The sequence below is a fragment of the Molothrus ater genome, chromosome 1, assembly GCF_012460135.2.
Source record: "Molothrus ater isolate BHLD 08-10-18 breed brown headed cowbird chromosome 1, BPBGC_Mater_1.1, whole genome shotgun sequence".
Taxonomy (NCBI): Eukaryota; Metazoa; Chordata; class Aves; order Passeriformes; family Icteridae; genus Molothrus; species Molothrus ater.
In genome coordinates, this window is record NC_050478.2 from 35,561,371 (window position 1) to 35,586,237 (window position 24,867).

General features: G+C 40.9%; 1 protein-coding gene across 1 annotated transcript in view; it reads left to right on the plus strand.

Annotated features, from left to right (window-relative positions):
* Nucleotides 1-23,566, plus strand: part of PLEKHA8 (pleckstrin homology domain containing A8) — a 31,168-nt gene extending 7,602 nt beyond the window's left edge. Inside the window, exons 2-14 of the mRNA XM_036406830.2 lie at nucleotides 2,412-2,528; nucleotides 3,213-3,368; nucleotides 5,051-5,175; nucleotides 6,607-6,765; nucleotides 7,702-7,742; nucleotides 8,424-8,581; nucleotides 11,054-11,213; nucleotides 11,620-11,705; nucleotides 12,337-12,395; nucleotides 13,673-13,803; nucleotides 14,302-14,372; nucleotides 15,614-15,675; nucleotides 16,546-23,566. Of these exons, the coding sequence (XP_036262723.1) occupies nucleotides 2,412-2,528; nucleotides 3,213-3,368; nucleotides 5,051-5,175; nucleotides 6,607-6,765; nucleotides 7,702-7,742; nucleotides 8,424-8,581; nucleotides 11,054-11,213; nucleotides 11,620-11,705; nucleotides 12,337-12,395; nucleotides 13,673-13,803; nucleotides 14,302-14,372; nucleotides 15,614-15,675; nucleotides 16,546-16,743 (1,523 nt within the window). The 3' untranslated portion in view covers nucleotides 16,744-23,566. The remainder of the gene's footprint in view (nucleotides 1-2,411; nucleotides 2,529-3,212; nucleotides 3,369-5,050; nucleotides 5,176-6,606; nucleotides 6,766-7,701; nucleotides 7,743-8,423; nucleotides 8,582-11,053; nucleotides 11,214-11,619; nucleotides 11,706-12,336; nucleotides 12,396-13,672; nucleotides 13,804-14,301; nucleotides 14,373-15,613; nucleotides 15,676-16,545) is intronic.
* The last annotated feature ends 1,301 nt before the right edge of the window (nucleotides 23,567-24,867 follow it).

Consider the following 24,867-nt stretch of genomic DNA (forward strand, 5'->3'; position numbering starts at 1 on the left):
GAATAAACCCAAGACTTGTGTTATTGGAAATGCCTAAGTATCTTTTTGCTGCTTTGGTTTTTGTTTGTTTTTTTTTTTTTTTTTGGTTTTTTTTTTTTTTTTTTGTTTTTTTTGGTTTTTTTTGGGTTTTTTTTGTGTTCCTCCATTCTTCACTTGTCTGCAGAAGTGAAGCTCCTGTAATTAAAGATTGTATCCCTGTGCAGTGCCCATGATTTGTCAGCCAATTGCTATTTTTAGCTGGTTGTTTAGGATAACCTTCCCATGGCTGCTGACTGTCAGTGAGTACCAGGTGGTTAGTGCATCTTCTGACAGAACCTTGCTGTGAGGTTTTTTAAAATTATTTCCCTTTTACAAAAAAGGGGTTTTATTAGTGTAACAGTTGTGTTCTGAAAATATACATTGTCCTAGGTAAAAATTGTCTATCACAATCTTTTTAATATGTATCTAATAATTAAAGAACAATTGGCTTCTGCAAAGGAATACAGATAGTTGCTCTGTTCCCCACAAAAAAAACCCCAAGACCCAGAACCAAAACAACCAACCAAATAAAAGTCTCAAAAAATATATTCATTCATAATATATTTTAACCAGCCTCCAAAGTGATGGAGGCAGAGTGATTTGTATGTTGGCTAATTGATTGCACAGCCTTTGATGGATGGGGCACAATTTGGTTGAGCATCAGCTGCAATTGTAAGCTGTAGGACCATGGCTGAAATGATTCATGTGCAGCAGCAGGAGCTCCAGACTGAATTAGAGGTTTGTATTGACTGTGGCACTGTGCATTATTTAAAGAATTGGTTCTGTGCCATTGAGTGTCTGAAGCAATTAGCTGCTTCTCTCTGCTGAACAATCACTTCCTTTTTTTGTGAGTTCCCACATATCAGCAGTGACTTTCAGGATAGTTGCTTTATTTTGGAGGCAAGACAAATAGAAACCAGTCTTGCTGATTTTAATTTTTTTTCTCATTCTTGTGATTTTCCCCCCTTCATATAAAGTAAAGAAGTGTTGAGAGTACTTCGGATTTTTGATATTTTTATCATCTTCTGGAAAATAATGGAAGAGATCTAGAAGGGAATGAAATATTATTTATGTTTAATTTGTTTTCCAGCCACCACACAGGGTTCAGCAATCTATAAACTGGGTTGGACTGAATGCAGTGGTATTGATTTAAAAAAAAAAAAAAAGAAAAGCAGGGGGGGCAAGCCAGACCATACTCCTGCTGTTAGCCTGAGGCTTTAGGCCTTTCTAATCTTAAACTGTGTTGTGCTTGCAGTTGTCTAAGGAACCAGTTTATAGGTGGAAAGGAACTGTCATTTGTCCAATGTGGTATCAGTCCAAGCCCAGCCTGGGCTCCTGCTGCACAGTTCTGGTTGGCAGAGCCCTGGTGCAGGGGACAGCAGAAGTGAAGACACTCTGCCAAAATATCTAAGAGCCCATGTGGCCCACACAGTCTTGTCCAAGTGTTTTCTTCCAGAGATGGTTGGCTGGCACAATGTGGGAGTGTCAGAACCTCAATCCATTGGACCTGGCCAGGGATGCTTGTTACAGCTCAGTAAATGAAAGCTGCTTTCCTCCAGTGACGTTGCTGGCCTCATTTCTTCTTAAGTTAATGAGCTTGTAGTTTTTAATTAGACATAAATGGCAGCTGTCAGGCTGTGTTTGGTTTAATCTTTTCATACTGCTGTAGTGCTTCCAAAAGTAGAAAAAAAGGATGATTTACTTCTAAAGTTAGGCAGTAGGGTGGGCAAAGTGAACCCAGAACTAGTGGTGTGGGTCTAGCCTTGTTTTGGTTTTTCTCCGGGAAGGTATCCAGAAGTGCAGGTCAGTAATTCATGACTGTTTTATGTGGGCAGCACAAGGAATTTCAAGAGCTGTTGAAAACTGCTTCACTGAAAGATGGTATTCAGAATGTTCAGAAATCAACAGATCCGCCTCTGTTCGTCTGTTGGTTTTTAAGAAATTCTTACACATTGTTTTTCAAGATAACCTGGCTAGCTCTTCCTTCAAGGGAGGAAGACTTGGAAGGCAAGACAGCAGGGGTGGCTTTTGGGAAGAGTGAAGAGGTGGGTTGAGGAGTGGTGGAAAGAATTGAAGGGTGCTGAACTGAGAAGGTGGTTTTGGAAGACAGAGTGATGCTGTGTTAGCAAAACTACTGAAAATGACATATGGCATCTCAAGACATACCCTGCTGTGGTCCAGCTGTGTGCAGAATGGACATGTGGGTGCCATCAAGTAGGGGTTATGGTGTACAACATCCAAGTCTGTCCACAAATCTTAATACTACAAAAGGGTTTAGTTTTCCAGGGGGACTCTGAGAATCTTTGGGGGCATATTTGCAGCAAGTCTCAAGTGAGAGAGATGGTGGAATTGCAGGGAGAGGCGTAACTGAGAAATGCAGTTTTGTTTTTCAGGCTGGCAACCTCGGTGGTTCCTTCTCTGTGGTGGCATCCTGTCCTATTATGACTCTCAGGAAGATGCCTGGAAGGGTTGTAAGGGAAGCATCCAAATGGCTGTTTGTGAAATTCAAGGTAACTAAGATACAGTAACACTCAGCTGCATTTAAAGTTTGTCCAATAATGTTGCATTCAAGATGAGATTTCAGGTGACAAGAGCTTGATTTGGCAGCTTGATTTCTCTGGTATGTATTTGCAGTAACTTGATGCTTCAGGTCTTTGGTGCTGCTAAAAGCTAAATATATGGGAATATTAACTAGAAATCTCAGGTATTAATTCTCAGGGCAGGGATTTGGAGACTATGTTTTTTTTTCTTAAAATACACTCTATAAAAATATAGTTTTTATACTATAGTATTTTGAAAATGTTGAGTGAACTGCAAGTCTCTAAAATCATGGGTATTTTATGTGCAGGTGGGTCATTGCTTTTCATGAGCTGTGGTGGAACATCACACAGCTTCAAATGACTCCTCATAAGCAGAGAGCTGAAGCTAGAAACATGAACAGTAAACTTCAGTATTAGGTCTGCTCAGTCATATTGCCACGTTTTTGAGGTTCACTTAAGGGCTAGAAGCTTGAAAGAGAGGCTTGCAAGGAAAGGATGCCCTTTCCATAAAGACTCTCAGATTATACTGATCACAAAACTGTCATAGATTTCTCCTCTTTTGTTTCTGTTTCACCTGCCACCTAACATATCTGTTGGGATGTTGGGTTGGGCTGGGAAGGGCCGGGGGGCTGGTCTGAAATCTGTTGCTTTCAGTTCATCCTGCAGATAACACACGAATGGACCTGATTATCCCAGGGGAGCAGTACTTCTATCTGAAGGCAAGAAATGCAGTTGAAAGGCAAAAGTGGCTGGTTGCACTTGGAACTGCCAAAGCCTGTCTGACTGACAGCAGGACACAAAAGGAAAAAGGCAAGAACACCTTTTTGCTAGCACATGATGTTTGGTTTATATTTCCCCATGCTTTGCCTAGTGCATGTGCGTAGGACAACTTCAGTGTCCAGCCTGTGCTTCAGGTCTTTGGTGCTGCTGAAAGCTAAGACATGTGGGAATATTAACTAGAAATCTCAGGTACTAATTCTCAGGGTAGGGATTTGGAAACTTTGTGTTTTTCTTAAAATACAATCTATAAAAATAATTTGAAAACCATGTGCTGATGGGTTCTGTAAGTACAGTGAATAAATAGGCCCTGGCTAGGGGTCACTGTGATGCAGACTGTATGAGAATGTAAGATCCCCACCTTGTACAGCTTTCTAAATGACCCAGCCTCTCATACCAGTGTCTCTTCTGCTTTGGAGTTCCTCACATGTTTCCATGTTCTAATTGGGCTGTCTTCTGCACTTTAAGAATTGCCTCAGCAATTAAGAAAAGGTTTGCACTGGGTTCCAAATCTATTAGTATTCAGAAGCTTAAATCTGATCATGGTCAGGCTGTGAAAATTAATTCACTTACCACTTTGCTTTCATCAGCAATCTCACTTCCCTCCCCCAATGAAAACCCTTCTTGCTTACAAGTGTGGCATCAGTCACAGAGCATTGTGAGGCCTCATGCCTTAATCTTGTGTAACCTCAGCACAGTGACTATACAGAAGATGGGAAAACAGCAAATTATTTATGTCCTGAGTAAATGCAGGGGTGGCAAGCACTTCCTTTCCCTGAGGTGAGGATTTGCTTCTCCTCTTAGCCTTATGTGTGTTATCTCCAGGCTTTGCATCTACTGGTTCAAACTGAGTCAGAGCTGAGCAGAAGATGTTGCTGTAGAGTCCTTCACCAGATGGGATCTAATGTGCAGGGCCTAGAAGCAGAAAAAAGTTGGATCTGTAAAGTGACATACAGTAGCACAGGTTGAAAAGCTAGTAATGTATTTGCAGAACTAAACCATGTTAGTCTTACTGGGAGACAATTTATTTTATAATTCAGGGACTCTAATATCAAGAACATTACTTCTGAAAAATCTCAGAATGACTGTTAATCTTATCTGGATTAGTCTTCTCAGTTCTGTTTCTCAGTACAAGAAACATATGGACACACTGGAGTGAGTCCAGCAAAGGGCTGCTAAGATGATTAAAGGAAATATCTAGTGAGAGAGCATAAAAAAGATGAAGCCAGAGTCTTCTCACTGAATGAACAAGAAAAGATATGCATGAATTTTTATACAAATACTCAATTGAAACATAAGCAAAAATGTTTGTTGTGAAGATGAGGGAGCACTGAAAGGCTGCACAGAAGAGGTTGTGTAGTCTCCATCCTTAGCACTGTTCAAAACTTGACTAGACCTGAGTAATTTGCTCTGACTCTCCTTGAACAGGGGAGTAGGACTAGCTGGTCTCCAGTCTCATCCATCTCATGATTCAAGGATATCTGTACTAAATTAATCCCTTTCTGTTGGATAGAATGCCTCTTTTATGTCCAGTGTTTCCTACCTACAACCCTATCTAAACAATGCTATTGCTACAGCTTAAACTACTTTGTGTAAACAAAGAATATTACATGTAGGGCTTTTCTCCTATTTAAAAGGCCTGCTAAGACCAAGTTTTGTGTACTTGCCTTGCACTGGATACAGAAAATTTAACTTTTCTTTTGTTTAACTTTCAGAGTTCACTGAAAACACAGAAGCCTTGAAGACCAAAATGTCTGAACTTAGACTGTACTGTAACCTCCTTGTTCAGCAAGTGCATAAAACAAAGGAAGCCAGCATTTCTGGTGTGTCAGAACCAGAGGTACTGTTCTATTTTTGTTATAGACCACATGTGTAATGTCTTGGGCATGTGAGCTTTTCTGGATACCCAGTGTAGTATGCACTCACAGTTACTTAATGTTGCAACCTCCTTCTGCAGAGAACCTGGGGGAAATAAAGTGCTTACACAGCAGTTCTTGTTTAAATGGAGTATTACTATATTGTTGCAAATGACTTGCCCCTTGTTGGGCTAGCAAGTAGTGAGATGAGATCTGATATCTGTGATCTAGACAGTACAGCTCTGTAGGTGATCATGTGTTTACAGTGGATCAAAAAAAAGCAAAAGATCCTTTATAAAAAGATAATTTGCACAAAACACACATTTTTCTGCCTGAGTCCTTAATATCCTGCTCAGCAAAACACATCCAAAGCCCTTAAAAGGTCAAGAGATGTTGCAGACCACAAAAAGAGCTAAAGTGATATAAAGAACTGCTTGGTTTGCCTCACTTAAGTTAAAGTTTCAATCCTTGCAAATCTTTGTGACCAAAGAAGCCTCATTTAAGAGGGGTCTCCTAAAGACAGTGATCTGCCCCTTGCTTTGAGAGAGAAATGTGTGAAAAAGAAAGCACTTCCCTTGCTAGAGAAGCTGGTGTGGAGTTCCAGGATGCTTCCTACTGGAGACATGGGTCCTCAGATGCAGAACAAGCAGGGAAAACACCTGAAGGTTGATCAAACCTTTGGTTTGATGTCCAAACCATCTCTGTAAAGATACCTGATTAACTGTGTAAGGTGAATTGAAAGACAGTGCAGAAGCATGATGTGGTGTACAAATGACTAAAAGGCACTTTTAGAACTTGCAGCTCACAGATGTTGACCTGTAGTGTGGTGTTTATCCTGCTCATATTTCATGCATCTGGGGGAAGACTCTATTTCCCTGATCTTACTGGCATTTAACTGCAAAGATTTATTGCTAAAAGCATTTCAGCAACAATAACTCACTTTGCAGAGATGAAGAGGCAATGTGATACCACATTCTGCAGTTTTGTCACTTCCAATAAGTTTTTGCTGATGGGGTTTTTGAAATGGTCATCTGCAGATCATTCTACATATATTTAATTTGTTTACTTTTCATATCTCCTGTCAGTGGTGTTTCCTGGAATACTGTTGTTGAATATCTTCAGGCTTAGTATTTCATGCACTTCTAACACCAATAAGATAACTAAGAGGCATTGATTTCAAAACACAAGCATATTAAGCTGCTTGTACTGAGAGGCTGAAAAGAGTGGTAATACTGCAAGGGGACATAGCCACAGTAATATGTGATGCCAGTCCTCTGGGCAGCTGACACACTGAATTTTAATTCATGTTAACCAGAAATCACAACTGTAGCAGCTGTGGGCTTTGCAGACACTAGTTGCTGCAAATTGATCATCTGGTGGTGAGTCTATTTCTTCCAATTGATTTCTTCCTACAGAGTGAGATTGATATGGGAGCTCTGTTGAAATCAACCTGTGACACTTTCCTGAAGACTCTTGAAGAATGTATGCAGATTGCAAATACTGCCTTCACTTCTGAGTTATTACATCAGACCCCACCTGGATCCCCAAATTTAGCAGTTCTCAGAACGAGCAAGGTAATGGCCAGTATCTTCTTCTCTCAGCCCCAGCAAGGATGCTAATGGGTCCCTTTGTCAAAAGTAGCATTTGTAGAACTAGGAAATGCCTTTTTACCCATATCATAGCTACTGGTCCTACACTGGACATACTCTGCTATTTCTTGTGGTTTGCCAGTGAGATAGGGCCATCTTTTAATTAGCAGTGACTAATCTCTTAACCTTTAATGACAAGTGAAAATTATTAAACATTAACTTTCAGAGCCTGAAAGTTACACAGTGGTGTTACACAGAAAGTCATACAGTGGTGTTTCAAAATAACTTGGCTCTACAACAGGTTTGTCCATGTGGGAGCTCACAGCAATTATTATTACTCTGTTAAGCTACAGCAGTATTGGATGTGTGCTAATATGTCAGTGGGAGCTGATGAGTTTAGCTTTCTAATGAGAAGGGCACTTTGTTGATTCCTGGATCCATAGCTATGTATGGAAAACTGGAGCATCTCTGGCAAACAGGAAGTTAAGATCTATGTAGGAAGGTAGATGCATGACTGCATCTGAGAAATGGGATTGCTTCACCATACCTTATACCTAGCTTCATGTTTCTTCTATTTTTTTCAACACTTTTTGATTAAGTAAAGAAAACGTTACAAAGGAAGCTCACTGCACTGTTTTTTCCCTATGCTGTGTGGTGTCTCACTTGACGCTTGCTAACTACCTTCTGAAAGAAATAATCTGATTTTCTTTCTTTTCCTTTTTCTTTTTTTCTTTACAGTATTGTAATAGTGTGATAATGTAGCACCATTTTCACATTTGTCTGTATGCTGCCTCCAGGTCAGAGAATTAGGGAGGGTTTTTTTGCTGACTCCAACCTGTGTTTAATAAAATTTGAAGTTTGGGAAGCATGATACAGTCTTCTTGCTTTAAACAATGTTATCCCCCCCTCCATATCTTTCAGGTAAAGCACTCTGTATTGTCCAGTCACACCTCAACAGAAAGGTATAACAGAATTCTTTACTGTCAGTCTCTTTCTAATCTGTGTTTGGTAGTGTCCTTTCCTTATTGCTACTCTGCTCTTACTGGATGCAGGCAGAATTGTGTTGCTCTGAGCTGCCTGCTTGGAAGGAGGTGAAACAAAAGGGATCTGGCTCATCCCACTTCATGTCTCTTCTGTATCAGCCCTTTCGCTTTCATTTTTCTCTGCAGTCCACTTGGTGTCTTACTGCTCAATCACCAGCCAACTCTCTCCCACTTCAGTGCTCCCTCCTACATTTTTGGTTCCACTCCATAAGCTCATAAAAATCATTGATGGTGAGCAGACTGATTCCTGGAGTAGGTGGCAAGGATGTATATTTTAAAGTACTAATGAGGGGATATTCTAGAAGTTACAATATCTGCCTGCAATTTTCTTTTCTGTAATCGTATTATTATGTACCTTTTTAATAAAGATCATTGTAAATATACTTGAACTCTGCAAGCTGAGGTTGAGTCTTTAATCCTCTTTGCTGCAAAAAGCTGCCTCATTCTTGTTATTATTTTAGACAAGTTCTTTGCTCAGAGCAGCCTGTGACAGCCTGTAACTTCTGTCAACTTTTTTTCTCTTGTTATTTGTGTGTTCACAGGAAGAAGTTTACCAAGCAATGCTTTATGCACTAAATATTATTCTTTCCCTTTCTTCAGGCAAGTGGAATTGAACCCCTGTGAAAATGGCTGTGTAAAAGCAGAAGTTAACCATCAAGAGCATGCAGTTATTAAAAGTATGGAATGTTTAAACTTGGAAACAAATGAGGGGGCTGGTAATGTTTATGTTGAAGATCACGTAGGAGAGGATTTGGCAGGTAAGTATATGCACAGTCTTTTGTCCAAAATGATTATTCTATAGGTGTAAATTAAGAAGGTTGTAGGCTCCTTGTGAGACTGCTGATCCCTGACTCCCAGGAGAGGGAATATCAGTCTTTTAGTCGATACTGCCTCTTGTAAGTTTTTTCAGCATAGCTTCTGCTGCCTTTGCTGATGACTAACTTGGGACTGAATGGAGAAGGAGATCAAAAATTTGGTTTTGGACAAGTTGAGGCTCTCCAGGTGCAGATTGAAGGCTGGCAGGGCTTGGGCTCTCTGTGCACTTTGGGCAGACACATCATTCCCTGCTGGTAGGTAGAGTTGCAGTGTCAGAGGGGGCTGTGGAAGCTTTGTGTGTGTGTCTGAGGGCTTGAACTTTTAGTCACTCTTGATTGCTCTGACAAACGTTTACAGAAAATTAACCCTTTTTCTGCAACTAAGAGTGTCCTAGAAAGCATCTTATTTCTTCCTTTATCTTAGCAATAATGTGAAAGTTAGATTTGTGTGTGACTTCAGTGAAATACTGTTGAAATAATTCAGTATAAAATTCCCTCCAATGTGCTTATATTGTTAAGGGCCGCTGAACTTAATTTGGATAACTATTCATGTAACATGATTTTTGCACATGATTTTCTCCTCTTGAATGGACTGTACTGTTCTTGAGCAGTGGCTTTCTCTGCCTGGCTGTTATTCCAAAACATAAATATGCAGTCAGTGAGTCAGCAGAAGTTTTTAAGTCCAAGTTAATGATGATAGTCATTTTGCCTTTATGGGTTCTCTTTGGAGTTTTTCCCATTTTTGGGGTTGTTACTACATAATGTGGCAAGTCCCTGCAGGATAACACACACATGACACCATCTAGCATAATATCAATATAAAACAGCACTAAAGCAAGGACATCACACTAATTGAAGTTTTTGGTGTCATTTAGCTACTGTGGTTCCTGTGCACAAAAGAGAAAAGGCTACCCCCTGTTGGGTACAGATATTTGAGCTGCAGAGTTTTGCTGTCAGTATGGGGAGGAGTTAGCAGTGTGGGGCCATCCATAGAGGGTGGGCTGACCCAGCCAGCCCGTGGGCTTTGTCTTGCTGATGGCTGTACCTGGGTGCTCCCTCTGACCCCAAGAACTCTGCCCTGTCTCAGATACTTTTTCTTCCCTCTCCCCTTTTTTAAGAGCAGTCAGTCTTTAAAAGTGCTTGAGCACTTTAGTCCCATAGCAAATTTCTCTGTCATTTAGGGCTTACAGTGTTTGAGTTTGAAATTTCAGGGGACCCAGGGTTTTTGCATAGCACTCCTGCAGTGTCACTGCAGATCTGGGCTGTTTCTCTACTCCTCAGCCTATGTGGCTTGGTGAAGGACAGATCAGTGGCATCACTCAAACCTCTGTCATTCCTTGGCAGAGACATTTTGCTTGGGAATGTCAGTGATGTCTGAGGCTGGAGAATGGCTGGTCTGGGTATGAGGGGTTTCCTTTTCTCCCAGCACCGGGTTTGTTCAGTGGTTCTGCAACTAATTGGTACTGCTGTAAGCCTGCCTTCAGTTGTCACCTGGAGGAAAAGAGTTCCTTGCAGCTTGATCCCTTCAGCCAGAAGCTCAGTTCTGCTTCAAATCTCTCTCTAATCCTCACTGACACTTGAGAGTATTCCTTTCCTGGAAAGACGGGTTCCCTGGGAAATTCTGGATGCTAGTTTGACAGTCTGGCAGCAAGATGTGCTGTAGCTATGACTTGTATGATGCAGATGCTGTGAATAATTTTTCCTTCTTTACTTGTTCTCTGAAGTCCTCCATGAGGTCAGAAGGTCTTACCATGTATGGGATGTATATGAAAGATTTTCTCTTCCTTGTGCTGTATGTGAAACAGATGTACTTGGCCCCAAAGAAGAAATAAAACAGACCACAGTAGGGAAGATGTACCTGGATCTTTTTCTGGAAAACTTTAAAGATATTTATAGAAATCAGGGAGAACATAGCAACCTTTGGTAACATATAGGTGTCCATTTAAGCAACCAGTTTGCTTACCTGTCAGAAGGAGTAAACATATTGCTATTATTCTTTTGCTTTTGAAAATGCATTGTGGCACTTCAGCAATACTGGGAAAGTTACAACCATATGAGTTGTATAAAGTAATCTTCCTTTCAAGGAGATGAGTCAGCTCCCTGCTGCACCAAATTGCTTCTTCAGTGCTCTTCTTTCTCACAAGACTGTCCTTGCTGAGGTTGTGTGGGCTCACCTGTACTGCAGCCTGGTGCTTGGTCTGTCTGATTAAAAGAAATGTGGGGTGGCTGATTGAAATGTGGTCTGAGCACCTACCAAACCTGCAATGGTGCTGGCAGGGATGCTTTTAAACTTGCATTATCCAGATATCCAAGTGCCTTCATTCAAATAGAAAGGCATGTTGATGAAAAGGAATAACAATATATGTATGTAACTGGGTTTTTTTTTGTTTTTCTTTTGTTTCCTGTAAATGTTAGGCATTGAAGATGATGGAGAGGACAAGCTGCAAGCTGTAGAAGGCTGTGGTGCCCACAAGATGCTGCAGTCAGAAACAAATTCTTTAAGTGGATTGACTCTGTGTGAGGAGGAAAGAAATGAAAATGATTCTCCTACTTTCTTCAGTGTCATGAGCAATAGGTAGTACAGATTTCAATTGAAAGGATTATTGCAACTTAATGTTAAGCCTTAAATTGACTTATTTTTAAGACTTTTTCTGTCTGTAAAGCTGTATTTACTGAGATTATTTGACAGGACTGCCTACAGCACAGTAATTGGAAGAAGATATCTTTTGTAAAATTAGCTGTACAGAGTTAAGTGGGAGGTTTTTCCTTGTTTGTAATTGCAGGCCTTGCTTGCACACCACCCAATGTGTGTTCTCTGCAGCCAATTACTTTAACACAGTAAAACAAAAGCCATGTTGGTGGTTTCATGTCTCTAAGTTTTCCCTCTATGCAAATAAGTCAGGAAATCTAATTTTGCTTTTGGAAGTTACATAAAAAGAATAGTTTAAGTGACAATATTTTCTGCTTGTCCTGGACACCAGGTTCAGTGATATTGAGCTTCGGGAGGAAGAGGGCATACCAACAGAGGAGTTCCTGGAGTCGTGTTATGCAATTGTGCCTGTTCTGGGTAAGCAGCTTCTTTTCTTCTGACTCCTTCTGGCTGCTGCTAGCAGCAAGCACAGGTGGAGCAGTTGGATTGGAAAATTTGTTTCTTCACTAAAGTGATTTAATAGAACCAGTATAAGCAGTATCAGTTTAACTGGTACCAGAACATGTTTCTTACCCCTCTGCTTTAAAGAGGATCCACTCTCACTGAGATGGGACCCACATATAAGCTGTTTGGCAGTCTAGGTGTCTGTATGGAACAACAATTTCTCCCCCTCAAAAAAGCAGCATAGATGCCTTACAGTCTAGTACCACTGACAGCACACCATCAGCTGTACTCTCTATTTGATTTTTCCAAAGACTTTGATCTTCACCTAGCACAGCCCCCCACCAGCTTGACCCCTGCCATCTAGTGGATGTGGTGGCCCTGTGAGCATGCAGCTTTTTGAAGACTTTTGAACTGTAGGTCAGAGAATTTTAACACATGTAGCAACTGGGATGGATTAGTTCTATACCAGAGAAAAAGATCAGTTTGTCATTCATTTAGTATTTTCCTGCCATTTGTTAAGTGAGTAAATGAAATTCATTTTTACTAAAACATGAGAACTGGAAAAAGAGACAATTTAAAAATATGGCTCTTTTTTTTTCCCTAGACAAGCTGGGACCAACTGTTTTTGCTCCAGTTAAAATGGATTTTGTAGGCAACATCAAGGTAACTTATTTCTAGCACTGGTTTTCATTTTTTAAACAAAATATCTACTTTAGACCTGAGTGCTCAAGAATCTTTGTGGTAGGAGTCAGTACTGGAAGGTTATTTAATATTTGTTAATGTTACCATCTGTCAGCTTAAAAAACTGAAATGCCCCTAATTCTGTTCTGACAGTACATGCTGTGTTTAATAAATCCACTTGTGTGCAAACTTATAAAATACTTGATTGACTGCCAAGTAAAACATCTGTTACACCTAATGAATGTGACTTTGATCCTGAGCTGTATAGGTTATAAGTCATGATGTGGTGTTAGCAATGTTGACTTTAACCTGTAAAACAAATGGAGGGGATGGGGGGAAAGCCCCTTTGCTCAATCAAGTAGGATTGAGAAGCAGTTTAAGAAGCAATTTCTCAGCAGACTAGGGCAACCCATGCAGGCTTGGTTCTTGTTCTGGAAGTTCTTCCAGCTTCAAGTACCTTCTGAAGAACCTTGAAGAACCTTTTGAAATACTGGTTATGAGCCAAAATGTGTTCATAGCAAGATTTTTTGTAGCATTTTCTTTCAAGAAAAGAGAAGTAAAAGCAAAATGTACCTTCTGAGTGTATGCTAAGGAATGTTGTATACAATCAGATTTGTTTGGTTGCTTATCTTGTAGAAGGTAGCCACTGGAAGACTGAAAATAGCAAGAGAAAAGAGTGCTATTTCAAAACCTAAACCATAGAATATTTATTGTCAAGTGATAGGCAGCTACTCCTTTAATGTAGAAGAAAAATCTGTTTGTATGCCCCTTTATATATTATCTCTTTTGTTTGCGTGAGGAATTGTGTATAGAAACTTGAGAATAAACTGAAACATAGGCATGCTGAGCACTGCTAAGTATAATATTGAGAGTTTGCAGTGGTCAGAAGGTAAATTTTGCTTGTAGTTGAAGCTCTGAGCAAATGAGACTTTGCTTGAAGAGCAGTTTGAATTAACTCCTCCAGTGGGGAGGATGTCATGGGAACTTCAAGCAGTTTGTTGGACGGAAATGGTAGGTCCCATGTAAATTTTTGACTGAGAAGCTTTATTTTGGGTGTGTTAGCCAGATGTGTCTGGGGTGTGCCCTGGGATGACATGCCCAGGGTGTCACAGCAGCCATGCCCTGCCATGGAGGAGTGTGACATCCTTGGGAATCTGTAGTATCTCTTAGCAGGGAAGAATCCTGGTAAACGGGTGGTGTTTATAGGCCCCTGTTGGGCCTTAAAAGACCTAAAGCTTTGCCCATTATATTCTTTCCAGAAAATAAACCAGAAATTTATAACCAACAAAGAAGAGTTTGATACCCTTCAGAAGATTGTGCTCCATGAAGTGAACGCAGGTGTAGCACAAGTTAGAAACTCTGCTACAGAGGCTCTCCTGTGGCTGAAAAGGTAATGACCTTGTAGCTGCCTTCACTGGGGACTGCTGGTGCAGTCAGGGGCCTTTCACCAGTGCAATCTTATGTACACGGGGCAGGCTGGTTACTTCCCACAGGCTCCATCAATCCAAACTGGCCAGCTTCAAGATTAATGTGCTTTCTGTGATGGTATCGCTGCAACTTTGCCAAAAGGCCTGAGAAAAACATTGCAGGCAAACTTTTTTTCCTGTAAAAGTGAAGTTACAGTGAATGACTGACTGATCCTGCTTGGCTAGGGCATCAAGCAGATGATTTCAAGCTGCAGCAGAAATGTTTAGTAAAGTGTTTTTCCCTTGGACTGGGAGAGAGGCTGGAGGAGGTGGCTGCAATTTTGTTCAGATTGAAATTGGCTCCTTAATACTGAGTTTTATTGCACTTTTGAGTTGTATTGCAACGTTGGGGGCTTTGTTATACTTTGGATTACTTTCTTATAAACATGGTTTCTTTTTATTTCATGGGTTTATCCTGGCAGAGGTTTAAAGTTCTTGAAAGGGTTTTTGACAGAAGTGAAGAATGGGGAGAAGAATATCCAAACAGCTCTGAGTAAGTACCAATTGCTTTGTTCTTCATCTGCTTCTAAATTCACACACTTGGCTACTTTCCTTCTTGTTTAGAACCTGTGTCTTCTTTTCTTCAGTGGCTGATGAGGAAAGTGATCTCTAAGACATAACATTTTTGAAAACTGCAGTTTTTTTAAATGGCTGCATTGAGATGGGTTACTAGATAACTGGTAAATGTCAATTCATTAGCAAATAAAGATTCCTTTAATTGGCATACTTTTGGCAGAGGAGACAGTCAAGTGCTTTGACTCATTCAAATTTCTCTACTGGTTTGCAGTGGGAGCTCTCCCAAATGTTTAATTGCTGTTTTGTTAGTTTTCTAATTCCTTGTATGATTGGCCATCATTCTTTGAAATCACCTCTTTGCCAATTTGGCTGTGAATTGCCTGCATGAATTAGAAGGGAGGTTTTAATAAAGAAGAAGAATTTTTTCCAAGTACACAATTTCTGACACTTTCTTTGTCAAGCTACTGGCCACAGTAAATACAAAACAAAATACAAACTCCTCTTAGACTTGACTTGGTTGCTCCTGGTCAAGACCCTCTCTTGCATGCAGTATAATGTTGTAATAATCCTTTAAACCAACTTCAAAACAACTTTTCAAAGGCTTTTTATGTTATCTTCTTTAACACAGCGAAGCGGTTGCCTTATAGGATTAGTAAAAAGACCTACTACACTGAAGTATGTAGCAGCTCTTGGAAATGAGGCTGTAAATACATTGCTCCCAGATATGGGTGTTAAACACCATGGAAAGTGATTAGGCACTTATTTGACCTTCTGAGTCTGAAGGCTTCAGCACTGAGCTGCTCCTTGAATTGCTCTGTGTCTGCAGCAGAGTCATGCTGCCAGTTTTTTTCTACTTTTTCATTCCCGTTCTTCCCCTGAAAAGCTCTTCTATATCTGTACCACCACTGCAGCTTTGGTTTACTGTTGGAATTTCACTCCATACAGTATTTTCTTAGACTTTGCATTAGCCTTCCTGTCTGTTGGAACACTTACTTGCTGTGGATGAGTTGAAGGAGATTTGACAGGGGAGCTGAGACCCCAATGCAGAAATCCCAAATCTGTCATCTCCTTTCAGTCTACTCAGAAACAGCCATTATCTATGTTGAATAGCAAGAATATACCCTTGAATAGTCATCTCTAAGCTCTGTGTTTTCTTTGTGATGCAAACTTAAAACTGCCATACATTTATTTCTTGACTTTAATTTTTTTTCCTTTAAGACAATGCTTATGGAAAGACATTACGGCAGCACCATGGTTGGGTTGTCCGCGGGGTCTTTGCGGTAAGTGTTTATCTTGGCTGCTGATAGAGCTGGGGGCCTTGTCCATGGGATCTTATATTGTGTGTCATTAATAAACTGTGTTAAAATTCTAAGTAGTAAAATTAATAGATTCCTTTGTCAGACCTTATTTTCAAACTGAGGATTGTGGCTTTCACTGTATGTAGTACTGGACTTTCAGGATGGAGCCTGATTTCTAGAGATGAAACATGCTTTTGAGCACAGTTTTGCAGGGCTATTAAATGAAGAAAAGAGGTTGCTGTTTTGATGATTGGACTCTTTTTGAATATGAAGATCATTCAGACAGGGTTAGCACAGTGTGTGTGGGGAGTTGGATAGAGAAAATTTTTCGTCCAGTGTGGCAGCTCCCCCTTGTGTCTGTCATTGGAAAATTATCATTGACATTACGAAAGGAGAAAGGAAAACCTCATCCAGGCAATCATGACTTTGAGAGGAGCAGAATTGTTGGAGAGAGCTTTCTAAAGAGAATGTTGAGAATTTGGTGATGGTGTGTAACACTGGGTTGGGAGCTCCCCTAACAAACTATACTTTATTTGGGGTTTGTATTTAATTGATTTCTGATGTGCTCAATTTATTTATACAAAATATGGTGCACAGACACTTTCTAAAAGTCTAGCATCTCTGAAGATATCTTTAACTGGGGATTTACACAAAAAAAATAATAAAAATAATATTTTATAAAGTTAACCTCCCTTCTAGTTAAAATTCTCAATATATGCATGTACACATGATTAAATTGAAGCTATGCAGTCTAAATGCAAAGAGGGAAGTCTTAGAAGTTTTTCAAGGCTTTAATTGTATTTCTTTTCCCACTCTATGTTGCAAATCTAAAAGCTTTGTTTCCTCTCCCAGTTAGCTTTAAGGGCAGCTCCAACGTATGAAGATTTTGTGGCAGCTCTGTCTGTAGATGAGTGTGATCCTCAGGAAGAAACATTTTACAAAGGAATGCAGAGGGACCTCAACATTTACTTACCAGCCATGGAAAAGCAGCTAAATATCTTGGACACTCTCTATGAAGTACATGGTTTGGAGTCAGATGAGGTGGTATAAATACAGCAAGACCACATCTTAAAAATTCAGGGACTGTGTCTGTTAACAAAGATTCTTTCCATTTTGGTTTTGGGACATCATTTCTGTTCATTGTATCTTTTCAGGAGAGAAAGGTGTTGAGTGTTTTGGGGGAAGGGTATGTGTGATTTTTATCTTTTCATTATGCTTGTGTTGCATTTAAATGCAGAGGTACTGTCTCTCTTTGGATCATAACTATGTCCGTGGTGAATGTTTTTGACTGTTTCTCTTCTGCCTGTGCACCTCCTCTTCTCTTCACCTCATAAAAGTAGCAGAGCAGAATTTGGCCTTTGCTGCTGTACCTAAGGAGAGACCTGCTCATGCAGCAGAGCTGTTGTGTCAGCAGTTGGCACCCAGGCAGGTGCTGCTGCCTCTGACTCTCCCATTCCCTGTGCCCACTCCCTGCCATGGTGTAGGAGGATAGTGAGAGTTATTGTTACCCTGGCAGTGGAAGAGAAGGACAGCTAAACACCAGCTTATAATGTGGTGAGTTTGTCCCTCAATTCGGGTCAAAGCTCTTTAATGCAAATAATATATTTGCATGACATAAATGTTTATTAAATTAAATAAACCTTTTAATCCAAATATTACAGAGATCTTCACCACAGGTCTGTGTGGCTGGTGGCCTGAGTGGCCCCAAGGTCTAGCCTTTGAAACAGGATGTTGTGTTCCCTGACCAGCTCCCAGTGGGGCTGTGGCTTCCCTGCCATATAAATCTTTTGGGTTTTAGGGGTTTCTTGAATCAAATTCATGCAAAACTATAATACTCGCTTTTAAGTTGAGCACAGGTAGCAGTTTGAAAAGCAGATGTCATTAAAATCCTTCCCAGACTGTCATTATGGGCAGAAACTTCATGCAAGTGGACATGAAATGAATAAAGTATAGGGGAAGCTAAAATTTGTGATGGAGCTATTAAACATGGGACCAATTACAAATATCAAATTTTGAAATTATTTAGAAGTGACTCAAAATTAAGAAAGATTTCCCCCATTTCCCATTTTGGTGATACAGATAAAAATGTGTTCGTTAGCATTGCTGCTAGTAAAAATGATGAAGAACTCCTTTTAGCTGGTTAACAACAAAATTTCTAGTTGTGTTGATGACCAACCAGAAGGCTGTGTGTGAATTGCTGACTCCAATTCAAGGTATAAGCAGGTCTCTCTGTTGACCTTGGGCTTCAGATAGCTTTGTACAAGGAGCTGAATTTAACTCAGGTGCAGGAGTGGTGAAGACTCTGTTAGTGAGGTACTTAGAATTAGTAAGTTTTCATAAATACACAAAGCAGTGTTGCCATACTCACAGAAGTAGTGCTGGCTTTTGCTAGGATAAAACCAGTGTTGTTAGTAAAATGAATGTATTGCAGACCTGCTGCCCTGCATTGCTCTGTGACAGGAGCCTCTCCACACTGAATACTTGATCCTTTCTAAAGAGCCTAGCATTGTGAGCTTTAAGAAAAGCATGTGATACTTGAAGAAAAGGCTAACATCAAACTTACTGTATAAAGAAAGATACCAGGACTCTAATTAGACATTAATAGAGTCATAGAATATGCTGTGTTGGGAGACACCCAAGGGGCCCAACTCCTGGCCCTGCACAAGACACCCCAAGAATCCCACCATGTGCCTGACAGGATCGTCCAAAAGCTACTTGAACTCAGATGGGCTCAGTGACCTTTTACCTGGGGAGCTTATGCCAGTGTCCAGTCCCCTCTGGGTGAAAAGCTTTTACCTGGTATCCAACCTAAACCTCCCCTGGTTCAGCTTCATGTAATTTCCTTGAATCCTGTCCCTGGTCACGAGAGTGAAGAGATCAGTGTCTGTTCCTCTGCTTCCCCTCAGCTTCATGAGGATGTTGGAGACCACAGTGAGGTCTCCCCTCAGTCTCCCTTCTTCAGGCTGATCAAACCAAGTGACCTCCTCATAAGGCTTCCCCTCCAGACCCTTCACCATCCTTGTGGCTCTCCTTTGGACATTCTCTGACAGCTTAATGAGTTTTTAATATTGTGGCGCCCAAAACTGCCCCCAGCACTCAAGGGGCAAATCTCCCTCCCTTGCCGAGCTGGCGATGCTGTGTCTGCCCCCCAGGACAGGATTGGCCCTCAGCTGCCAGGGCACTGCTGAGTCAGATTCAGCTTGCCATCAGTCAGGACCCCCTGAGCTCTCTGCAGTGTTGCTCTCCAGCATCTCATTCCTGTCTGTGCACACAACCAGGACAGTCCTGTCCCAGGTTCAGAATCTGGCACTTGCCCTTGCTAAACTTCATGATTTGGTGATTGCCCCTCTCCAATTCTTCAGGGTCTCTCTGCAGGGCCTCCCGGCCCTCAAGGGAATCTCAGTTTAGCTCCTCCCTATTTGGTGTTGGCAAACTTACTTAGCATCCCTTCCAGTCCTGTGTCCAAGTCATTTATGAAAATGTTGAAAAGCACAGGGCCAAGGATGGGCCATGTGGAACTCTGCTGGGGACAGCACATCAGCCTGATGAGTCACTAGAACCATTTGTGCCCAATCCATGAGCCAGTTGCTCATTGATCATGTAACGTGGTTATTGAGCTGTGTGCTGGTCATCTTGTCCAGAAGGTTACTGTGAGAGTGTTGAAAGCTTTGCTGAAGTCTAAAAAGATTACATCAGCTGGCTTTCCTAAGTAACTAAGTGGGCTGTCGTAGAAGGAAATCAGTTTTGACAATCAGGACTTCCCTCTCATGAAGCTGTGCTGGCTGTGACCAGTGACTGCATTGTCTTTCAGGTGTTTTTCAATACCTCCCAGAATGGTCCTTCCCATGATTTTACCTGGCACTGAAGTGAGGCTGACAGACTGTAATTTCCAGGGCCCTTCTTCTTCCCCTTCTTGAAAATCAGGACAATGCTTGCCAGCTTCCAGTCAGCTGGGACCTCTCCAGATTCCCAGGAGACTGTTAAATAGTGTGACTTCTTGCTCTGTCATTTTCTCTTGAGTTTTACCCATCTGTAGTTCCTAGGAACTTGAGAGGGATCAAAAGGAATCAGGTTTTAGTTTTGTGGATTTTCTTAAATTAAGTATGTGTGTGAGTACAAAGTCAAAACTTTTGACCAAAGCTCTATTCAATTATTTCACTACTCACAGTACTAAAAATGAAGCTAAGAGCTTTTGGAATTTGGTTGTCTGCTGCTTCTAAGCATGAATCCAAAGAAACCACTCCTGCAGGAGAACAACCAACTTTCCACCCTGTGTAGTTTCCTCGCGGTTTTCAGCTGTTCTGTTACTTCACTGTAACAGCTTTTAGCTGAATGGTCTGGAAAGATAATGGAGACCACATTTCCACAAAATATCAGATAGGTTATGGGAAGATCAGGAAGAGATCCCTCTTCTCTAAAAATTAACTGTCATATCACAAAAAAAAAATTGAATTCCTTTTTGCTCTATGTTTTTCCAGTAGTAGGAAAGTATATTCAGATCAGAGTGTTTGGTGGTATTTTTGGGGTTTCTGTTTTGTTTTAGTTTGTTTTTTAACTAGCAGGAGAACCACTAGTTTGTTGGGTGTGCATCAGATGCAAAATTTGTTTCAAAAAGTCAGGCGGCTTTATTTTGTAGGCAGAGAATAGCTTCATTGGGCCACTAGCTCCAGTTACTAAGTTCTACCGTTCTTCTGTCCTCCAACAAGCAAGGAGAGTGTTCCACATTGCATATTCTCTAATCAGCATGGCATCCTGCCTCAGAGCAGGCTTTCTCATCTTGAAGTTGTTTTTTCTGAACTCTGGAATTGGTGCTTGAGAACGTTTTTAGGAGACTGTGGCTCCAGGAGACCCCTCTGTCCTTGTGTTAAAAAGGGCCTTGCAGAGAATGAATTGAGCAAGGTCTTCTTGCCTTCAAAACTTGCACTTCTCCATGCACTGCTCTTGCAGGGCGTTGAGCACTTCTAAGACTTCTGAATGCTATCTTTGCAGTCAAACCACCACTGAGAAAGAAACCCATGCAGCATGTTGCAGAGCTGGACTCCAAGTTACACTTCTCAGGATGTAGTAGGCCATGACCAAGTGGAAGCAAATGCACTGATGGACAACTCACTGTCTTTTTCTGTGGTGTCAGTTTGGCAAGCAGAGAGGATGGCATTGGAATAATTGTGGAGAACAAGCAACTAATTTTTGGCCTTCAAATTTAGAATTGGAGAGAAGGTCGGTGTTTTCTGTTTCATCTGTTTGGTTTGTTGATTACTTAGGGTTGTTTTCTTTGTTGTGTTTTTTTTTTAATGGCTGACATTTATGAACAGCTGACCTGCACACTGATAGACATCCACATGACTCTCAGATAACAGCACCCTGGCTCTCTGTACTTCACATGAACTGCTTTGCTTTCTTGTGTTGCGCTAGTCTGAAGTTTCACATCCCTTTCCTTTAGAAATGCTTTTGGCTGTTTCCTTCAGTGTCTGGCAGTTGCATATTCTCAGGGATTTTACTTACCCAAGGTGAAATAAGAGTAATCACAGCCTTACCCTAGGGGGGAGTAAGGCTGCTTTTTGTGAAGTTAGTATAGCTGAGTGTAGAAGTCTGATACAGCATGTGAGACAGGCAGTGTCTGTGCAGTGTGCATCCTTGCTGAGACATGGTAAATCCCAAAGCAATCTGATAGAAGTGCTATGTAGTACTGAATAATTACAGTCAGCATATTTGAATAGAGATCATGAACACATCTTTGTTATATAATGTCATTGACATCAGAGCAGAGCTCTCAATTTCAGTTGAGTTCTGCTTAGCAATCAGATACTTTTATTTATTTTATTTATTTTGTGGGGTTTTTTGTGTTGTTTTTTTTTTTTTTTAAACAAGCTGTGTTCTGGATTCCTCTCTGCTATTTAAAGTCAGCATACTCAGTTCCATATTGAAGTTCTGTAACATTACAGTTGTAGAATATGAACTGCATACTCAAGTGCTTTAGTGTAAACATAATGAGTCATTGAAACATCCCATCTTGACATTGTTCTGCTGTGGATCTCCCTTTAACACATGCATTTAAAGTTAAGGGCCATGTACCTTCACTTGAAAGCTTTTTGTAAAGCATCATCAGGATTTAAGTTACAGCTCTTTGCTTTTGAAATCTTTCCTAGTTGGAAAGGTGTTGCTTAATTGGTTGGACATGTAAAAAGTATGCCCAAAACCTGCCCCAGGTGTTTGCAGCCTGCTTTGACAAAGGGGCGTGGGCCATTATAGAAAAAGGTGCTACATATGTCCATATGCTGTACCTTCTAACTCTTTCTTTTCATTGTCACTTCAGCTTTTGTGAAAACCTTTAGGGAAGTCTAAACTGCCTTTCAGACACCAGGGAGATCATTTGCCTGTTCCTACCTGGCTGTCTTGACCTTTTTCCCCACCTGTCTTTCCTTTTTTATCCATTGTCATCTGCTTTGCTAGGAAAGCTGTTGCTGTCAGAGCAAAGCAGGATGTTTTAGAAGCCATGCAAATATAAACTCAGATATTCAGAAATTAATTCTTTGGCAGACAATGTAAATTGGGGCATTTCAGACTGGGGTGTTCTGCCTCATAGGAATGAAAGCACAAAGTTTTTTGGTTTTGTTGTTTTATTTTGTTGTTTTAGTTAGTACTTATTTCTCTCCTCTTGCCTGCATAGTGCAGATAACAAAAAAAGCAGTGTGAAATAATTGAATTCATGCCTCCTTGATGCCTTCTGTAGCCCCCTGGTGAACAAACCCTGCAAACTTCTGCTTGCTCCAAGCAATACAAAACCTCCCTTGTGCAGGAGGGGTGTCATAGTGCACTTTCTGGCTCTGAGCAAACCCAGGCCATAGCTGATCCTGCTCACAGTTGACACAAGGATTAAAGCACTTGCTTTGAAGTTATGATATAGGCGTATGCTTCACTTACACACACGTGCACCATCCCGCTGGCATGCAGTTCTTCAAAATGCAGTCTTAGATTGTAATTTTTAATATCCCTTTCTTGGTGTAAGATTTCTCTCCCACATACTTTAGATGTGTTACAGCTGGATTTTTTAAGTATGAAACTTTCTTGTTTTCATTTCCTTATTTCTGCTTAACACTAAGTATGTCATCTTTCTTTTGCATTTCAGCCTTCATGGTCTCCAAAAATTGATTCCTTTATTTAAAGCCATGTTGAAAGTTTGAGATTTATGTCTACTTGAAACTATATGAGTAAATTGCATTCCAGAATACAGTAATTAAACTGAAAACCAAGGCAGCTTGCTTTTATGGTTTGCTTTCCTATTTTCTTTTTTTTCAAGCCAGTTTTGGGCATACATTTTTATCAATGTCAAGCTAAGCTTAATGTAAGCCTTACTTTGCATACTAAAACATACACATACTGAAATACATTTAAAGACAAAGAGAAGGTATATTGCCTCACACTTTAAATCTACTGAATTCTAAGGGCTTGTTCGTGCCCCCCAAATCACCTCCCTCAGTATAAGCTTTGCACAAAGTGTGCTGTCATAAGCAGTTCAGTCTGAAATACTCTGAAGTTTCCAGTCTGCATCATCTCTCAAATCATACAGCATCTGTCTCTTCTTTTGGAGCGTTTTTACGACTTTGACAGACTTTTATATTATTTCATTATAATAAAATTATTTTAAATAAGCATGTTTTTAAATCTCCTTTTCTCCTTGCATGGATTTTGTTTCTTTTATTACAATATAGGGCCTAAAGTGCTCTTCAGGACTCCATTTGTTATGGTTACTGTGTGAACAGTCGAAACCAGTATGTTTCTGGTTGACAGAAACTGCCTGTATGTATCTTTGTATGAAGAATGTTAACACACATGAAGCCTGTTCAGACTGTGAGAATAAAAGCTGTGTCTGGCACATGGTTGTGGGTCCTTGGCCAATGTAAATATGGGAAGACACTAGTTACAAAACCCAGCTGGGCAGGGGGAGAGGAATTTGTATTTTCAAATTACATGTGTTATTTGTCCTTGGACTTGAATCTCCTCCATAGAGATTTCAAAGACTTCAGCAACTCCTGTGCAGTCATCTCGAGATGCAGGTAAGGACTGGCGCACCTTAACCTGGGTGGGACATATCCCTTTCCTCTCCCTTTTCTTTGTCCATCTGAAGACAGCATGGACCTGACAGCAGATCTGTGATACCCAGATGTGTCACTCTAGCAAGGGCAAGTCCCTCTGTTTAATGGCAACAGCCAGGCAGAGAGCTGGGCTGTGGCAGAGGCATTTTCTCAGCTGCAGAAGAGCCCTTGCCTACCCAGCCCTGTGGCAGGGGTGGGATGGAATGCACATATCCCATTGCAGCAGCACTGTTCAGCCAGAGCTGCTGTCTCCCATGGGATTCAGGAGATTCTGAACACTTCTAATTGCAGCTGGCCCCAGAGCATCATCCTTGCCAAGGCCAGGAGTTGTATTTGCTTCAGCAAGGCCTGAGCATGAGTCGTCAGTCCCTTCTGCAAACCACCTTGCTCTCCTGAACAGCCAAACACAGACCAGCAGCCCTGCACAGACACGTTCTGGTAGAAATCCCAGGCACAAAAAGATACCTCCCAGGCAAGTGTCACCTCACTGCAACTTCTGCTGGTTAGAAAAGTGAATCTGTTGCTGTTTCAGGATCCCAGATAAACTGCAGAAAGAGCCCCAGCTTTGACAATTTGCCATATTTGTTAGTAAAGGTCAGAGCATGTGATGCTGGCTGCTAAATTCCTGTCCCTGCAGGAATCTAGATCTATGGTTCAAAATAAGAAATTTGTGTGCTGAGCATGTAGGGTTTGTAGGAGCACACAGATGCTGCTCTTAAACTGGGAATGTCAAAGAGGACACATTAGATTCTGTAATAACCCAAATATCCTTAAATATTCTTTTTCCTTAGGGTTTGTCTGTATGGATAAAACCTGTGTTTTCTGATTTTAAGAGGGAAAGACAGTGCAAGCTCACAGCACCAAAGCTATGACCAATGCAGCGAGGCAGAGTGCAGCCTTCAGTGGGCTGGTTTCCTTTTAGCCCAGCTGGAAACCCTGCCTCCTCTGCAGGCAGCATGGGGCTGGGCATGCAGTTTTGCTGACCTCTAGGAAATAAAAAGCTATTGAAATGCAAAATATGGGACCATAGTTCAGCACTACAGCAAAACCTGGAGTACAGGTTTTAAACATTAGTTTAACA